This window comes from Pollachius pollachius, assembly GCF_949987615.1.
Source record: "Pollachius pollachius genome assembly, chromosome: 7".
NCBI lineage: Eukaryota > Metazoa > Chordata > Actinopteri > Gadiformes > Gadidae > Pollachius > Pollachius pollachius.
The window spans coordinates 20,937,490-20,955,809 of NC_136940.1; the positions used below are offsets into that span (position 1 = coordinate 20,937,490).

Consider the following 18,320-nt stretch of genomic DNA (forward strand, 5'->3'; position numbering starts at 1 on the left):
TTTTGTAAAACAAAAGGTTATGGTCCTTTATCATTTAAATCCTGCTTACACTCATAATAACCAACATCTTATATTTTTATTTCATGTGGGACTTGCTGTGGCTTTGATATCCTTTTGGTTTGTTTCTCAAGAAACGTGACAAGGCATCCTTTCCTCACTACTGTTTTAGTGTTAAACATTCAGCTCTTTAAATGTTTCATCAAATTGTCGCTCTATTATTTTGCCATCGGTTCAGTATTAATATTTTATCCTGAAATGATGGTTCTGAAAAGCACAATGAGTTGCAAAATGAAATTGTGTCTATGAAAATGTATCTTTCCTCATTGCTACTAGCAACACATTACTAAATGTGGTAAAGTTGTTTGCGTGTGAGTGATGGTTCTCGCTCTACATGACAGACAAGGCACACAAAGTGCATCATCACGCATCATTTCGGGGAAGTGTCAAGTCCCAGAGCAAGACTCATCTTTTGGTGGGCATGGAGCCGTGGTTTGGCCGCATCTGTTTGAAAACACACTTCATGTCTGATTCCCCTCTCCTCATTTGACGAGTCACAGAAACAGAAGAGGGAGAAACAGAGAGAGAGAGAGAGACAAAGAGCGATGAGTTGGGGTAGAGAAAGAGAGAGATGGTTGCACAGAGCATTGCTGAGTAAACACTTGGAATCCAGTCATTTGCAAAGTTGCTCCAGGGGATGCTAGGAGAGGGAGAGAACCATGTGAAAAAGAGAGAGATAATAAAAGAAGGGGGTAGGGGGGAGGTGTGGGGGGGAGATAGATGGATAGATAGTGATTGAGAGAAACAGAATGAGTGTTGGGGAGCGAAGGGAGAGCGAGAGAGCCATGCAGGCCCCTTCCTTGCCCCGACTCATCAAGTACGCGCCAGGGCTCCTGAAAACCCAGGGATTAGCGGGCTCCATGGCCTGGCTCCCCCTGCTAGCTTCTGGACTGCACGCTACGCTGCCCCGCTAAAGCAGAGCACAGGGTTCTCACACACCCGGCCCTAGCCTGTTGCCGGTGGCTCTCAGCTTCGCAAAAACACAAACACGCTAACGGACACAGACGCAAATGGGTTCTGCAATACGTTTATGGCCTATCAAAGATTTATGGAGGAATTTGTGAACAATCTGAAAATTGTGTTTTAGACATTGATTGTCACAATTACAAATGCATATATAACAATATGAATAAGATGTAATCAGAATTGCCTTGTATATGAGATAATAAGCAATGCTTATAAAATGATTAGAGCTAATTAGATTACACAAGTAACCAACATCATACATGTTTTTGAGGAACATTGAGCTACAAGGATACAAATACATTTTATTTGTATGTGTGATATATCATAGGACTTCCTAATCCCTGCACCTACCGTGCACTTGTCTATGTTTATTAAACACTCCAATATTGTCTGTCTGCTTCGATGGTTCAACCTCACATGTGTGTTGTGTTGATATGCAAACATCTGCTAAAGGGATACATGTTTATTGTACAGTTATATAAATATCAGACTCATCGTTATATAATTATCAAACCCATCCTTGTTTCACACTGACATCATCATAACACCTACCGACGTTTGGTCAGGCTAAAATCCCCCCCCCACCCCTGCCCCTGGGTGAAGCATGCAGTAGGAATGACCTGTCTGAGGTCACTTCCTTCTAAGATAAGCAGGCTGATTAAATCATTAGCAGGTGATGGATGAGTGAATGTTTTAAGGAAACAAGACCCAGGGCCCTCCAAGGAAGGAAGAGGGGACCTAAGTAAATGTTGAGCAATTTAAATAAACATCAACAATAATGTGGGGAACTTTTAAACAGACATTCAAATAAGAGTACAATATATTGAGTAGAGCAGGAGAATGCCAGAAAAACACACACATCTCAACTTTAGTTAAGTGTGCTCAAATAAAAGTCCTTTCCCTCTGTGTTGCAACAACTATTCAACTTCCCTTCGTCGTATCTATTCAAGACGTCAAGAATGCCCAGTGCAGCACAAAGGGTGTGAAGTTACGTTAACGGTGTGCTAATACCCATCAACAAAGAAAGGCCTAATAACTTAATTCAGGGAGCTCCTGTCTGACTGGGTGGGGCTTGACGTGGCTGCTCAAAGATGGAGCCACCAAGACACAAGCAAACAAAAGGAATGAGATGGTCATCTCTCTCTGGGAACTTGGATGGTCAGCCCTTGATTGCCAGACACCCTGATGCTGCTTTAGACAGACAGACTGCTGTTACTGACTCAAAGCAGGAGCCAATAAAGACCCATGATAATCCTATTTCAACAATAGACTAAACAAACATATTTGCTAATAATTGATCAGCTCTTATACTAATGAAAGAAACAACATGAATAATAATTTCATACATGTCTAATTTGTTGTATGTATTTCAGTCAGTGCAAGTCAAGTTAAATGTATTTATTATGCACATTTCACATTTCCGACACAAGCCAGACTCAATGTGCCTCACATAAAAACATGACACACAATCAAATAAAACATGATTTAAAGGAGTACAGAAATGAAATTTAACAACTGGATTAAAATAATCCAGACAGGAAAATAGGGTTTATAATGCACAAAACACTTTTTAATAAAATAATAACTTAAAAAGCAGAAACTGACATTAACATTTTCAACCTTGATTTAAATTGACTCAGTTGTCAATTGTCTCAGACTTAAGCTATCGTAATAATCCAATAATAATAATTGTGGAAAGCAGTGACCAATCAGAAAATGTTATTGAGTGTTGATCCTCAAACGGAATGAATAATGTTGGTTGGTTGTGTATTTGAGGCATTCCTGGGGAGCTATGTGGACCAGACACGACTGTTGAGTAATACGGTAAAAAAAAATGGTGTCTGTTTCTGCGTGTGTGTGTGTGTGTGTGTGTGTGTGTGTGTGTGTGTGTGTGTGTGTGTGTGTGTGCGTCTGCTTGTGTCTGTTTGATGTGGTTACATCTGTTTACATGTTTGTACACATGTACGTGTAAAACATGCACACAGTGTGTGTGAAATGGAAAGTTATCTCGTCTAGAAAGCTGATTCTGCGTAACACTTCATAGAGTATCAGTGTGGTCACAGGAGCAGCCATCGTAATACGTCAGAGTTTCGGGAGGAGAAAGAGAGAGGAGAGACCCACTGCACAGCAACACAAAGACCCTCTTTCAGTCACTCCGCTACATGTCTCCCCACAGTGCACAGTCTTTCAACGTGCACTTTTCACACATTCTCCTCTGCTCAGAGGGGTCTGATACTCATTTCTCCAGCGGCTCCATATAAGTTATTAGAGAATGAGGTGGATCCCCACTCTTAGAAGCAAACTTTGTGTGTCATGCATGTTGAAGTTTGATTGTTTATCCCTGTCCAATTTTAATTAATTAGATAGTATAATATATAGTATTTATTGATTTACCTAAACCATTAACAGACACAAACATTTACACAGGTTTGTTTTTGATCGGACCTTGTAGTATTCATTAGGGTAAGGGTTAGGGTTGATACTGATTTTATTGATTTAATCTAAATTAGTCCCTCTCTTGTGTGTGCCCTCACAGTGCCTGTGATCCACATTCTGCTAGTTATTCACCCGAAGGCCCCTCATTGGTCCTGGCATTGCTTGGCGATGAGTGACAGCATGAGACAGCCAGAGAAGAGAAAACACGTAGCAGCTTTATAACAGAGAGAAAGAACGGGTAAGCAGTAGTAAAGTCCAGCCTTTACACAGGCGCCTACATACATAACACACACACACACACACACACACGCACACACAAACACACACTTTCATTTACATAGAAGATTTGGTTTGAGCCAAGCCTTTATATTCAACCTTAATTGTGAAAGATAATAGGTGGAAAAGGTCAGCAAAAAGCTTCAAAGCCGGTCTTCATCATTCATGTGTATATTCCATTCCAATTAGCTGTTAATTACGTTGAATCTTTCTTTCCAAACTTTGTTTTAGTTACAACCTAGAATCCTTGTCAGAGATCCATATAAATGTCATTCATGTTTTGAGTTAATATTTACTGTTACTGATACTGTTCTGTAACAGTTTGTTACAGTTTGCCACTGTCAGAAACAATAGTCACATATGAAGCCAGTAGCCACACAACACATTTTATATTTTATGTGAGCTCCACCTCTAATATATCTATCTATTTGCTTGTCTGTCTGTCTGTCTGTCTGTCTGTCTGTCTGTCTGTCTGTCTGTCTGTCTGTCAGTCTGTCAGTCTGTCTCTTGCTCCCAGTTCATCTGTATATCTGTCTGTCTCTGTCCCTCCGTCTCGTCTGTCTGTCCATCCATTTCGGTTTTTCTCTCTGTCACTGATTACTGTGACAGATACTGATACTGTTCTGTAACAGTTTGTTACAGTTTGCCACTGTCAGAAACAATAGTCACATATGAAGCCAGTAGCCACACAACACATTTTATATTTTATGTGAGCTCCACCTCTAATATATCTATCTGTCTGCTTGTCTGTCTGTCTGTCTGTCTGTCTGTCTGTCTGTCTGCCTGTCTGCCTGTCTGCCTGTCTGTCTGTCTGTCTGTCTGTCTGTCTGTCAGTCTGTCAGTCTGTCTCTTGCTCCCAGTTCATCTGTATATCTGTCCGTCTCTGTCCCTCCGTCTCGTCTGTCTGTCCATCCATCTTTCGGTTTTTCTCTCTGTCAATCTGTCTTTCTGTCTATCCATCCACTTGCCCCTCTCTCTCTCTCTCTCTCTCTCCGTCTTTCTGTCTGTCCATCTGCTGGTCTCTCTCTCTCTCTCTCTCTCTCTCTCTCTTCATCTTTCTGTCAGTCTTTTATCAACTCATGGAAAGTGGAAGTTGCTGGTGGCTGGTGGCTGAGGCTGGTGGTTGGGGCTGGTGGCTGAGGCTGGTGGCTGGTGGCTGAGGCTGGTGGCTGGAGGCTGAGGCTGGTGGCTGAGGCTGGAGGCTGGTGGCTGAGGCTGGAGGCTGAGGATGGTTGCTGGTGGCTGGTGGTTGAGGCTTGTGGCTGGTGGCTAAGGCTGGAGGCTGAGGCTGGTGGATGGTTGCTGGTGGCTGAGCCTGGAGGCTGAGGCTGGAGGCTGAGGCTGGTGGATGGTTGCTGGTGGCTGGTGGCTGGTGGCTGAGGCTGGTGGCTGGGGCTGGTGGCTGAGGCTGGTGGCTGAGGCTGGTGGCTGGTGGCTGAGGCTGGTGGATGAGGCTGGAGGCTGAGGATGGTTGCTGGTGGCTGGTGGTTGAGGCTGGTGGCTGGTGGTTGAGGCTTGTGGCTGAGGCTGGAGGCTGGTGGTTGAGGCTTGTGGCTGGTGGCTGAGGCTGGTGGCTGAGGCTGGAGGCTGGTGGCTGAGGCTGGTGGCTGAGGCTGGAGGCTGAGGATGGTTGCTGGTGGCTGGTGGTTGAGGCTGGTGGCTGGTGGTTGAGGCTTGTGGCTGAGGCTGGAGGCTGGTGGTTGAGGCTTGTGGCTGGTGGCTGAGGCTGGAGGCTGAGGCTGTTGAATGGTTGCTGGAGGCTGGTGGTTGAGGCTGGTGGCTGAGGCTGGAGGCTGAGGCTGGTGGCTGGTAGTTGAGGCTGGTGGCTGGTGGCTGAGGCTGGATGTCACTGGTCAGTATTTACTCCTGTGTCCCACACCCTGGATGGCCCTATTGTCTCCACTGTGCTTCAAGCCCAGCTCAGACAGGTGGGATCAGCACCCATTATGTTCCTGAAGACTAACGCACACAAATGACCAGTAAAGCACTGGTAAGAGCATTCACCTAGCCACACACACACACACACACACACACACCCACACACACACACACACACACACACACACACACACACACACACACACTTAAGGTACGGTGGGGGCTGGAGCCTGAAGACTTCCTATAATTTAATCTTGAAAGTATTTCCTGCTTAGTCTTAATTAATCTACATTCAAGGTTTATGTTGTCACTGTTTAGCAATAAACGATATAGGGAATCATTTTGGGGAACACCACGTCTTCTATCCCTCTAGTGGTAATTTATATGAGTTGCATTCAGCATTGCTCCATAAGGGGATATGAAACGTCCTTTCTCTGTATTAAACAAATAGAAGCCTAATATCATACAGATGTATAGTATAAAGTATAAAGTTTTATTTAATGTTTTATATTGATAACCACAAACATTAACGCAGCGGTGTTTTACAATTTAGGGTTAGGGTTAAATAACCGCGTTAAATTTACAATTTAGTCTAAAGTATGCATTATAATAGTCATTTATGGATTTAATCTAAGCCTTTCCTGGACAGACAGAGATCATTTACCGCTTATAAAAACCAAAGAAGAAGACGTTAAAGTGAGTGAATTTCATGAGGAACCAAAGTTAGCGTGCTGTGTTTTGCCGCCGGACCATATATACAGCGTACGGGCGGTTTAGTTAAAGTAACGATGGCGTCCAGAAGAAAAACAATGGCACCAAATAGTTTTGGCAAGGCATCTACTGATACTAAAAGGTCAGTAGATGGGATGATAGGGTTAAAATGATTAAACCTATTTACCCCAAAAGTCGCCTGTATGCTCATGATTTTTATCGAACATTCTCGAACAAGGTAACGGTTCAAGACCAGATCAACATGTCTACGGCTCACACTGGTGCCAGTAACTTTTTCATTTGGTGGCGCTCCTTTATTATTCGTTTTGTCGCAGTAATGCACTTTGTTACGTACCATCCACCTGTGTTCAACCATTTGAACAGATTCACTCACTTTAAATAAATGGTAACATGTTTGGGTATCTTTTTCAAAATTGTACCACCAGTATCTCGACATCTTTCCTCACGAACAAACTCTTCGCGTTCCTCCTGTATCGAAAAGCTCTACATCCTCCTCCTCCTCCTCCTACTACTGTTATTATGAATAGGCTGTTAATTGGGTAATAAATTAATACGATTTTCTTTCCTGTGGAGATCCATCATCCAGAATATTGCATTGCTTCGCATTCTCTTGAATAGCGTTAGTTCTGCGGAGCAATTTCATTAAAACTTTTTCATTAAACTATTTATTTGTGGTATGATCAAAGCACTGGGTTTCATTGGAACTTAAGTTGGTCGTGTTTCCAATGAGAGCGCTCACACCCACACCCATCTAGCCTCGCTATAACTTTACGCGCACCGCAGCGCCACCCATTACTAGTTATTGTATTAAAGGGCCCCTATTTTATCACCAGGTGTGAGTCTGATCATTCATTACATGCCCTTTCAAAATCTGCCCTTCCCTCTGCCTTAGTGAGATCACAAGTGGGAGTGTTCAGTATTTCTTGTTGTAGTTGAAAATAAAGTGTAACTACGGTTAAAAGCCAAAGTGTACTATTTAATTAACGAAATTCCCTACACTTTGTTCAGCGCCAAAGGTGAAAATGTCAAGGCCAACAACAGTGGAACAGGGACGAAAAGCGTAAAATGTAAGTAAACAGAATACCGCTAACAGTTAAAGATTCTGGGTTCAACAAAACTATTATGGCTCCATAACCTTATTATTTTGTAAATGTGTTTTGAGGAATCTGACAGTGTATGTTTTGTCCTTCCAGCCAGTGGGACAACTGTCAAGTCTCGTTATATGCAGCCTATTGATAAGCCTTCTCTTTCAAAGGTACTGCACTGTGTTCCTAATTTCTCTTCTCATGTATATGATCTGTGTATATGTTTTTTATGCCATGTGTCCAAATGTTTACCCAAGCACGTATATTTAAATTCATTGATTTCTCAAAATCGTATAGCAAGTTTTGGATAAAACCTTCTGAATAATGTTAAACAATAAAAGCATACAATCAAAAATTTGCTGTTTGGCCCAATTTAAGTATTCATATTCAGAGTTGCAAAAGGAATTAAGACCAAGGGCTAGTATTCTGTTTTTATATATACCTAACCTGACTGTCCCCTTGCTGTGCTTGTCAACAGAGTAACTCAAGTAACTCAAGTAACTCAAGGAACAATGAGCCAGTCGCCATGCTGCCACGTCCCTCCTCCCCTAAACCAGGTTTTGCAAAACCGAGGGTGGCCACTCCTCCTAGACGTTTGGCTGCACCGATGGCCACTCCAACTCGTGAGTGCATCCTTAAGCCCAAGAACTAATATCATACTGTATTATTGTATGACTGATGACGCATATCTGTATCAGTTTGATAAATTATATTCATTGTATGTTTCTCATAGTTGCTTTCCTGATTCTTCTGTTTGGATCTTTTAAGCAGTAAAAAGCATGTCCTCTTGAACAAATTCAATAAATGCCGACCTGGTTGGAAATCGAAGAATCTTTCCCAGTGAAAAGACCATGTTGTATACCTTAGGAGATTTGATAACATTCTGTCGCGATATTTGTTTTCAGCTTTCATGTCCACTCTTCTCGAACCTTCCCTATTGGAAAAAAGTGCCCTGCAATCCACCTTCGCAGATGGACCCAGAGTTTTCCCAGATTTCGATGTTTCCGTTATTAATGGTAAACTTTTTCAAATGAATACATGTTTTGATGAATTTTTAAACGTACGTCTCCCTTGTAGCTCCTCATGTGTTTATTTTTATTGGAACAGACACCCTTGTGATGCAAAATGCAGTCAAACAGGAGAGAACGACTGAAAAGAACAAGACGGACATCGAGATGCAGACCTTCTTGTTGGCCTACATCACAGCCAAGGTACAACAAACATTCCTATTGGCCGACCTCACAGCTGAGAAAAAACATTCCTATTGGTCTATCTCAAAGCCAAGGTACAACAAACATTTATATTGGCCTACCTCACGGCCACAAAAACCTAAACGTAGGTTTTTCTCTCACAAATCGATGAACTGTGAGTGCCAGGGCTACCTAGCCTTTTGTTACTGTTATTCCTATGGTAATTGTTCCTGAAGGTGCTTTAAACCTATAATAGATTCTTATTATTTTTTGTCTTTTTCGTTGGCACTCTTTTCAACATTAGATGGTTTCAAACCTTTTTGCAATATATTTCCGCTCCTGTGCATTGTGTCATCCAGATGGACCACAATACAGCGAAGCTGAAGGAAGAGGCTGAGGCTCGGCTGCTGCATGTGATGGAGGAGGAGGAGAGACTGTACAATGAAGTCCAAGAGAAGAAACGCAAGTACCTTCTCCAGGAGAGGAATAAGCAGACAAACGAGATACTGGATTTGCAAGTCAGTACATTTTCTCATTTGGGTGATATGAAAGTGTTTTTATTTTTCACCAAGCAGGAATGAACAAAATGTCTGACTGCAATATTGTGAGAGTTTTGAAGTGGAGCGTTGGTGTTTTTTTTCGAAAGACTTATCATTTATAAATCTTTTTTTATGGTTGGTATCAGGCCTGCATTATACAGCCAAATCTAAAATACAAGTAATGCATCGCTTTGTCCGTGTACAGGTGTGTCTATGTTTTTTAATGCCATTGTAAATTATTGTCTGGTATATTCTGTCAGATTGCTGCATTGACTCCGTTGGTAGAAGAAGCTCAGAAGTTTAAAGAGGACTACCGAACCTTCGCCAGGGCCATTGAAACCACCAGGCACGAGCTGCCTGTGAAGAATTGCTACATTGAAGGAGATGGGAGGGTCTTCTTGGGTGAGTACCCCCCCCCGTCAGTTAGCTGGGCTGCTCACCTGCTGTTTGTTTTGCTTTTGTACACTTCGTCACATCAACACATCTGGAATGGCTCCATTTTTAAAACAGTGTCCTCAGGATGGCCAACAGTCCCGGCCAATCAGTTGACTCTGGAAGACTTTAAAAAAGAGAGATATTTAAATTGTGTAAAATATTACAATCAATTAAATATTAAGAAATCAATTGCTCATGAGCAGCAGAATCGCTAGCGGAATTTTTGTGGTATTATGTGTCTCTACTAGAATGCAAAACCTGAAACCGTGAAGCTAATATAAGTAAGTAGCACTCCTTAATTGCAACACTAGATGGTGCTCCTCCATCAACAACCCTAAGAAACCAAATGGTTTACTTAAATCATCCATAGAAAACTCAGAAAGCGGTGCTATTGATTTCTAAATCCAAATTGTGTTTATCAAAGTTGTATTCTTTGTGTCGTGTATTTTTCATACTAAATACCAATGATTTATGACTCCTTTGTATTCATGCAGATAAAAGCGAGGCGTGCCTGGAGAAGAGTGAGAAGGTGCTGGTGGATTGCACAGCCACAGATCTGCAGGACAGCAGCTCTGCTGTGGAGTGCCTCAGAGACATAAAAGCGGCTTCCAAGGACATCACCCAGCAGATCTTTGTGTAAGGGAGCCGACATGGAGTCCGCAGATAAGTCGGAAATGTCCGCATTAGTCAAAGACACAGACAAAATGTGTGGAGGGCAGGATGTTTTTTTTTTCAACGGATCTGCGTGTTGTTCCTGCTTTATATTGGATGTAATTCATGGCCCTTGCTGAAGTTGCTGATTTTCTGCACAAGTTAACTACATGTTGAATTTATTCAGTGCTTCATTGATTTAGATTATGGAAACTAGTTATAGTTATGGTTCCACGTTGACACGACGCAAGGGGGTTTGCAGACCCATTACTTCCTTGCGGACCCTCCTAGCATCCACCGCAAGGGCCTGACGTGCGGCTCCCAAAAAGTGTAACCTTGCGTGTTGAGGCGACATAGCAGCAAGGGCTGTGGTTGTTCTGCTAACATAAACCCGACCCAGATCCAAAACAGGTTCACAAATGCGTCGAAGCCATTGTGTGGTCATTGCGTTGCATCAAGGTGGAACCATAACGAATCCTTAAGTTGTCAGGTTTGAAGATGGGTTTGCTTTTCTACTACTAATCTATTTCCCTTCCTGCCCTTCCAGGACCTTCTCAGAGCTGCAGGAGCTGTCCTCCCAGGTCAGCCGCTATAACATTAAAACCCAGCAGGCCTTTGAGGAGCACCAGCTTGGCCCAACCAGGACGCGGGAGCTCTACTGCCCCGAACCCTAACCTAAGTACCACATGACCTAGAACAAAATGCATATGCAATTTAGCTTCTTTCACATTAGAAGTCAATAACATTGAATCTTTATGTTTTTGTGCCCGTTTTGCTGTTAATGTTTTCATTCATATGAAAAAAAATATGTACATTATTGCCAAATAAATATTTAATAAATAAACGTCATTGTATTTTTGTCTCTGTCTTTGGGTTCATTACGCAACTAAATGAACATCCGTTACATTTCGAAAATATTGATCCGCAATGGCAGACTGCGCTTTTCTTATCAAATGTTTTGAATTAGTTTAATTGTAGTACGTTGAACTCAACATCTTAACATTTATTTAAATGTAAATCGGATATGTGAACATAAACATCGCAGCATATCACGTCTATATATATATATATATATATCTCTAATAAACCGGAAATAAAAAGTCCGGATGTGACGACAAGTATGCTGAACAACAAACGACTGTTAAAGAAGTTAAGAAAGCCGAGGTCCTTTTCTTGAGCAATATGGGATCACCGATGTTCACTTCATGAAAGCTTATTCTTTACCCAGCATATAGACGATGTAACAATTCGTGTTATTTCTGTAAAACGTTGTCTTCAAATGTCTTCAAATGGGCTTATCATGGAAAGTTGCGATTGGAGATACAAGGAGACAATGAGTAACAGGAATGTTCCTCGACCTATGTGAGTATTCTATCCATTCTAAGTTGACAATAAGGTAAAATCAAATCTTATAAGATAACTACAGCTTCGCTATCGAGTCAATTATTTCGCCGGTTAAGCTAGGCGTCCACATGAAGAAAGAATACAAATTTTAGCTTTGCTCAAATCAGTGTGCAATCATTGCCAGCTGGTAAGAACTTACAGGATTATAGCTGAATATGTGTTTATCTGAATATATATAAAAATAAACCCTGTACGGATATCAAACAAGAAAATGTGTGATAGAAATGACGGAATTCAAATAAAATCCATTCCCATGTTTCATTTTGACTTATGTCTACTACTCTTTCAACCGCAGTTCTTATGCTCAAAAGAGGACCTCGGCAGCAGGGAGAGGTGGGGGGAGACCGACCCAGGAAAGATGGTGCAGCAGGGAACAGCAACCAGAGTGGAGAGTGCGAAAAGAAGAAGAAGAATCCGGGAAAAAGGCAGACCCAGAAAGCCCAGGTTCCCCCAGGGGAACATGCCAGTCCATGTGCCCTAACCGGGAGCTGCAAGAGCGGGAGTCGCAGAACCGACTGCACCGCTTCGAGACCCTGGCAGGAACAGAAAAAAGGACCGGAGAAAAGTGCCGGCGTCCCAGGGCTGACCCAAAGCGTACTGTGAAAGAATACTCCAGACCTGCGGCCGGGAAGGACTCAACCCGGCCCAGTGATCTCCGTCCGCCGGCTGTTCTGCTTAAGACCGTGTGCTATCTAGTAGATGACATCGCCACCATGCCTGGTCAGACATCTTGGAATGAGGCAAGTGGACATATTTCATGTCGGTATTCAACACATGGGATGAGGTGGGTATTGTGAAATGCTCCAACGGATCAAGACAATGCTAAGAAAGCTTGCAGGATAGTCGAGTGGTTATACTGTTTGTCTCCCAGCTGAAAGGTTCTGTGTCCAATCCTCATTGTGAGATCCTTAAGCAGGATTAGTAACCCCCTACCTGCTCATTATGTATCTGTATTCACTCATTGTATCTGTAGTCACTCACTCTAAGTCTCCTTGGATTAGTGTTAGCTAAATATATAAATACTCAATGGGAAGAAAGAATGTGTTCCCCCCCCAGCTGAACACTGTTTCTAACATGCTTAACATTACAATTGACCCTGTAAAGCCGCCATGGTTCTTAACACAGCACCTGTTACTGGCTGGCTGTTCCCAGGTGTACGACTTTGTCTTCGACCGGCTGCGGAGTGTGAGGCAGGACATGATCATCCAGCGCACGGCTGGGCCGGACAGCCGGGCCGTCCTGGAGCGCACGGTGCGCCTACTGGTCTACGCCTCCTTCCGGCTGTGTGGGGAGCCCCTGCGGCTGTACGACCCTCGCATCAACGACACGCACCTGCAGGAGAGCCTCAGCTGGCTGCTGCGGTGCTATGACACCGAGCCCGGGCCCCACGGCAACCGGGAGGAGTTCCAGGCCCTCAGCCTGCTCTACAACCTAGGTGGGTGTTGGTTGGTGCTAGTTCGGTTCCGTTAAGTGAAAACGGCCCAGAGGCTGCTAGGTGGTCTTCCCATTTTAAAAAAAAAAGGAAGGATCTGAATTATTGTGTCTTCACAATCAAGCCATTGTTTTGCTGATGCAATGGGGAACACTAATGTAATGGGGGAACAGCTTCCAGCCTCCCAGGCCAATCTCCCTGTGTTCCTCCCCCAGGGTCCTCGCGAGTCCTCCAGCACACCTTGGAGCTGCCCAAGCGGCTCCGATCCTCCCCCGCCATCGCCCTGGCCCTGTCCATCAACCGGGCCTTCTCGGAGAGGAACCCCGTGCGCCTCCTCCGATTGGCCCAGAGGCTGAGCTTCCTGCAGAGCTGCGCCCTCCACCGGCACATGGCGGCGGTCCGCCGGGACCTGCTGCTGCTCTACAGCCACGGCCTCAGCAGTCGCAACTGCCGCTTCCCGCTGGCCCGGCTGGCCAAGCTGCTGGCACTGGACGTGGCCCACGCCGGGCAGCTGTGCCGGGCCCACCAGCTCGAGGTCCACCAGGATGACCAGGTGGTCTTCTCAAAGACCTGCTTCAGCGAGCCCGAGCCGGGGGGACTGCGCTGCACAGCCCACCACGACATGGTGGATGGGAAGCGGAGCGATCTCGCCAGGCTGGGGAGGATCATCCACGAGGGCTCTGTGAATAAGGAGGTTGCGTAGGGACGTTTACATTGTGAGCCCCTTCAGGGAATTGCTGCACTTATCTTCAGGTTAAAGTTAACAGGAGTAGACTGTGTCCTTAAATCTCAAGTGCTCTAGCGGGGCTTCAACCAGCCAAGAGTCAAAAAGGCCAGTCATTTCTTTTATTGATAAATGTGTTGCATTTCGTAGGCCTATTTGTCCAGTATTATTGCATTGTTTTAGATTCTTTGTGAATGTTTTAAATGGATTGTTTTTTTAAATGTTGCTGAAAAGCAATTTAATTTTATATTATTATAAATAAGTTACCTCAGTTCTATTACAATAAATATGACCTTTTATACAAAAATGATATTTTGAATCGTGGATGTACATCTGATTTTCCACACGAGGGCGCCATCGGCTATAGAGCAAACAGGCGCGCTCAACTGAAAATATAAATTCATTCATCATTTAAGCCTTTCATTTTGCTAAGGATTGCGACTCAATAAGTCGATGTATATTAAAAAGACGAATCATTCTTAATCTCACATGTCGATTTCCAGAAATTAGTCATTAGTACATTCAAACGGATCCTCCAGACTAGTCCTCGTTGCTTCGGATGTGCCGCGGCGACGGCTCGAGCGAGAGGAGGAGATTGTGAATGAATGTCGAGTGCGCGTGATAGCGGCGCTCGGGTTCTGACTCGCTGTTGGACACAAACCAGCGGAGCTTCAAAGAGATGACAAACCACAGCTCGAGTGTGAAGGAGAAGTGGGATTCGTTACATAATATTGCCAACAGTGAAAGTGGGAGGCAACGTGTATTTTTTTTAATGGTGAAATATGAGAGAACGCCACCCGGAATGGATGAACGCACGTGAACGAAGAAAGCCCGTGTGTGTTTTACTCTAACGGAAGAAAAAAAAAAAACTCGGAAACGTTTGGGACGTACTTCGAAAGTGGGATGAATACAACTTAGCTAGTTGTAGCGCTCGGACGTTACATCCAGAACCGCTACCGCACTAAGCAGCCGCAATGGATAGACCGCTGTAGGCAGAGCGGCGGAGCTTGACCTAACTTTTAAATCGAGTTGGTTTAGCTACCTTCTTCAGAAGGCTGCAAGAAAGCTGCACATCTCGGTCCAACATGATAAGAGTATCGTGGACAGCTTTGCGTTTATCATGGATATTGTTGATATGCAACGTGAACACAAGTTATGGCCAGGAAAGACAGTAAGTGTGCACCTTTTTCATGTAGCCTGCTATATTTGAGTTGAATTAAACGTTAAGATTACAAAGATGATTATTATGATTATCAACATTGCTGATTATGGTTGTTTTCAGCCTGTACAATTCAGGAAAGTCACATAATATATGTATATATGTGACAACTATAGGCCTACCATACCAATGGATGAGCTTATTGTGGTTCTACCCATCTGAAATCTAGGCTTTGAAGTCGTAATATGCTTCTATAAGGTTCCCTTTATTGTTCAGTGGGAGAGGCGCACTTTGTAGCAGTTGTCTGAAGTTGTAAAACCAACCTTAGAGCTTTTAAAAGTAATGCAATTTCGAAATAAGAACTCGCTTCTAAAAGTCAGCGAACTGCACTCGGATCTAAGAAACTGCGAGACGAATCCGTGTGATTCATAAGCCAGGTCACCGCAAGCACCTGATCTCGGACTCATCAAAGAGATGCTTCAACCGGGTGTAGATCAAACGCACAGTCAATTTGCTCTTTTTTTTTATCTTCCACTGCTCAAAGTCCAGGGGATTTTCTCATGAATTCCCCCTCATGAAGTACAGTAATGCTAACCACCTGACCCCACATGAAAACATGTTTTCCTGGAGAATCTACTGATGTGATCTTATGCTTTTGTGAAGCGTGTCGACATTTGTTTTTCCCCTTACCCCTTGCTTGGATGACATCCTTGAAAGACTGAGTGGACACAAACACCCAACCGACCTAATTGTCATGTTATGAATGTAATTGTTAAGTGGTATTATGACTAGACTGAAGATAATATGGTATAACCTTCTGTACACTCAAACTGACTTCTGCTCTCTTCAACATTCCTGGAGCCATTTAGGGTTGTAATAACCAAGCGAGTGGTTAGAAAGCAAAAAATCTCCTCTTCAATGAAAGATCAGAAGACTGGCCGTGAATTGGGTTACCAAATTTATCACATACAGATTATTTGATTTGTGGACAAACTGCATCTCCTTCAACCTATTCAAAAGTGCATTGCCAATGAAAGGGGTCCTTTCTCCCAGGCTGCGTATGGGACAGCGTGGTGCCATATAGACGTACTTAACCAAATGTGAATATAACTCTAATCTGGACTGTTATACTTCGTTCATTGAGCCATTTCAGCACCAGACAAAAAAAATGCAGCTATTACTCTATATAAGCTATTACAGCTATACTATTGATGCTTGCCTTATGAGTAGCCAGAGTTTTCCAGGATGTTTTCATGCATCAAAGGCTGGCATTTGCTCCCAGCACTTGGTGTGTGACACATTTTCTCAATTAGAGCTCAGAGTGACCCTGAGAATTCATGGGGGTCGTTTCTTGTTGTGGCTTCTTTTTAAAAGTCTCAATGGGGCTTTGAGAGGTGATAGACCACCCAACGAGAACATTAGAACAGAAAAACCCACTGGCCAGCAGGTAGAAGGGCAACCCTGCAGTGAAAACTAAAGCATGCTGCGTGTGTGTGTGTGTGTGTGTGTGTGTGTCCATTGGTGAGCTGCCATTTAGGATGCTGAAAGTTAAGGCAGTCGTGAGATCTGTATATTAATCAACTACTTCCCTTGTCCTCTCTTTGATCCCCACCCCTCCACCCACTTCTGTCAAACTACTCCTTTCTCATTCACCCCCTCCCATTTTTTCTCTCCTCAATCAACATTATACCTTTGCTCTTTCTGTCTCCTTGATTTCCACATTCTCCTCTCCTGCTTTCACCCTGTAATGCCCCTCTCTCTCTCTCTCTCTCTCTCTCTCTCTCTCTCTCTCTCTCTCTCTCTCTCTCTCCCTCTCCCTCTCCCTCTCTCTCCCTCCCTCTCTCTCCCTCTCCTCCCCCCAGGGGGTACCTGGTGGCGGCCCCCTCTGTCTTCAGAGCGGGTGGGGAGGAGAGCGTGAGCGTGACCCTGTTCAACGCCCGGGCGGAGACACGTGTGCAGGTGCAGCTGTCCGTCAAAGGCGAGACGGTGGCCCACAGCCATGGAACTGTGTTTGGTGGGTTCTGTGTTTGTTTTCCGTACACAGTAGTGACGCAAGGCAGCCGATATTGTTTTGATGTTCAATTGATGTCATTTAAGCCAGGCATGCACATGGTACAAGTACCGATGGTTTGTTTCTGTGTTTGCAAGCAAAAAAACACATACACAAACGCACACCTGTGCCACCCCATTAGCTTTATGGCATTGGACAAGACTCTCTACATTACAGCTACATTGATTGGCTAAGGCTGGTTGTACGTACAAAATGCTGGATACATGCGACTGTCCACTGTTGACTCTTCTCTGTGTTTTGTTTCAGATAAAGGCACCATCCAACTGAAGGTATGGATTACCTTTCATTGGATAGGTATTACTCTTGAGTCATGCTGGGTTTTCCAGAGACGTCGAAACGCGCAGCGGTCTTTAGTGGTGACAGCTGCACAGTAGTGAGCGAGCCCCCTCCCTCTCCTTTTTAGAGCATTCCTGGGGCAGGATGCAAGTTAACACTAACCTTTTTTTATTTTTTTTTTCGCGATGCAACAGCTGTCTCTGCACATTCATTGGGAATAAGGTAACAGCTTCAATGTAATATGCAACAGCTGTGGAAGAGCATGTATGGTGCAACGCCCCAACAGACTGGAATAGATCAATATAGTGAGGCACAACCCGAATTCTTGCCTCCTCTCCTCCTCCACCCTCCTTCTCCCTTGTGTCTTATCGGTTGGTATTCTTTGCTAGTCCAGTGCTTGGTTTGGTCCATTGGTGTGTAACTCTCTGTCCGTTCAAAACATGTTGATGTAGAATCGGAGGGGCAAATAAGTCAATGTTTGCCTCATGGCAAATTAGTTGTCCTTTGAACCAGCCATTAAAACAGGTGTTTGTAATCATCAGGCAGCCTTATGTCTAGGTGGACCAGGTCACCCTTGTATAATACGTTTGAAATATAAACTTGTTCAAATTGTACAATTATTCAGCCCATAAAATTCAAAAGTAATCCCTCAAAGTACCTTGGTGGTTGTGTTGCTGTCACGGCAGGCCTCTTTGTGTTTCCACATTGGTGCACAGATCTTCCCAGCCCTGCAGCTCTTCGGTTGACCCATCTCCGTGTTTGTCTCCCAGGTTCCCCCCGGGCTGAGAGGCCAGGCCCACCTCAAGGTCTGGGGAAACCGTTACCTGAAGGAGGGCGGCTACATCTTCCACAACTACACCACGGTCACACTGGAGAACAAGGGCACCGCCGTGTTCATCCAGACCGACAAGCCTTTCTACAAACCCAAACACAAAGGTCTCCAACCCCCCCCATGACTCCTAGATTGATGGTTAACACAGTATATTGGATAGAATCTCTTTAGAAATCT

General features: G+C 44.0%; 3 protein-coding genes across 4 annotated transcripts in view; all 3 read left to right on the forward strand.

Moving 5' to 3' along the window:
- The first annotated feature begins 6,369 nt into the window (after positions 1–6,369).
- Positions 6,370–11,059, forward strand: haus8 (HAUS augmin like complex subunit 8). 2 transcript variants are annotated; one of them, XM_079740150.1, is made up of 10 exons: positions 6,370–6,466; positions 7,354–7,412; positions 7,539–7,600; positions 7,909–8,053; positions 8,336–8,446; positions 8,538–8,641; positions 8,980–9,138; positions 9,420–9,561; positions 10,089–10,230; positions 10,793–11,059. In XM_079740150.1, the coding sequence occupies exons 1-10, from the start codon at positions 6,402–6,404 to the stop codon at positions 10,917–10,919; spliced, it is 1,116 nt and encodes a 371-aa protein (XP_079596276.1). In that variant the 5' UTR covers positions 6,370–6,401; the 3' UTR covers positions 10,920–11,059. The 2 variants fall into 2 exon arrangements, with proteins under 2 accessions (XP_079596276.1, XP_079596277.1); XM_079740151.1 differs by lacking the exon at positions 6,370–6,466 and adding an exon at positions 6,525–6,562.
- A 331-nt stretch (positions 11,060–11,390) lies between these two features.
- Positions 11,391–14,082, forward strand: sac3d1 (SAC3 domain containing 1). The gene is made up of 4 exons (XM_079740477.1): positions 11,391–11,607; positions 11,945–12,389; positions 12,802–13,084; positions 13,297–14,082. Exons 1-4 carry the CDS (start codon positions 11,525–11,527, stop codon positions 13,782–13,784), a joined length of 1,299 nt encoding a protein of 432 aa, XP_079596603.1. The 5' UTR covers positions 11,391–11,524; the 3' UTR covers positions 13,785–14,082.
- A 444-nt stretch (positions 14,083–14,526) lies between these two features.
- The window catches only part of cpamd8 (C3 and PZP like alpha-2-macroglobulin domain containing 8), a 38,799-nt gene continuing 35,005 nt past the window's right edge, over positions 14,527–18,320 (forward strand). The window contains exons 1-4 of the mRNA XM_079740389.1: positions 14,527–14,976; positions 16,827–16,978; positions 17,282–17,304; positions 18,082–18,247. Of these exons, the coding sequence (XP_079596515.1) occupies positions 14,891–14,976; positions 16,827–16,978; positions 17,282–17,304; positions 18,082–18,247 (427 nt within the window). The 5' untranslated portion in view covers positions 14,527–14,890. The remainder of the gene's footprint in view (positions 14,977–16,826; positions 16,979–17,281; positions 17,305–18,081; positions 18,248–18,320) is intronic.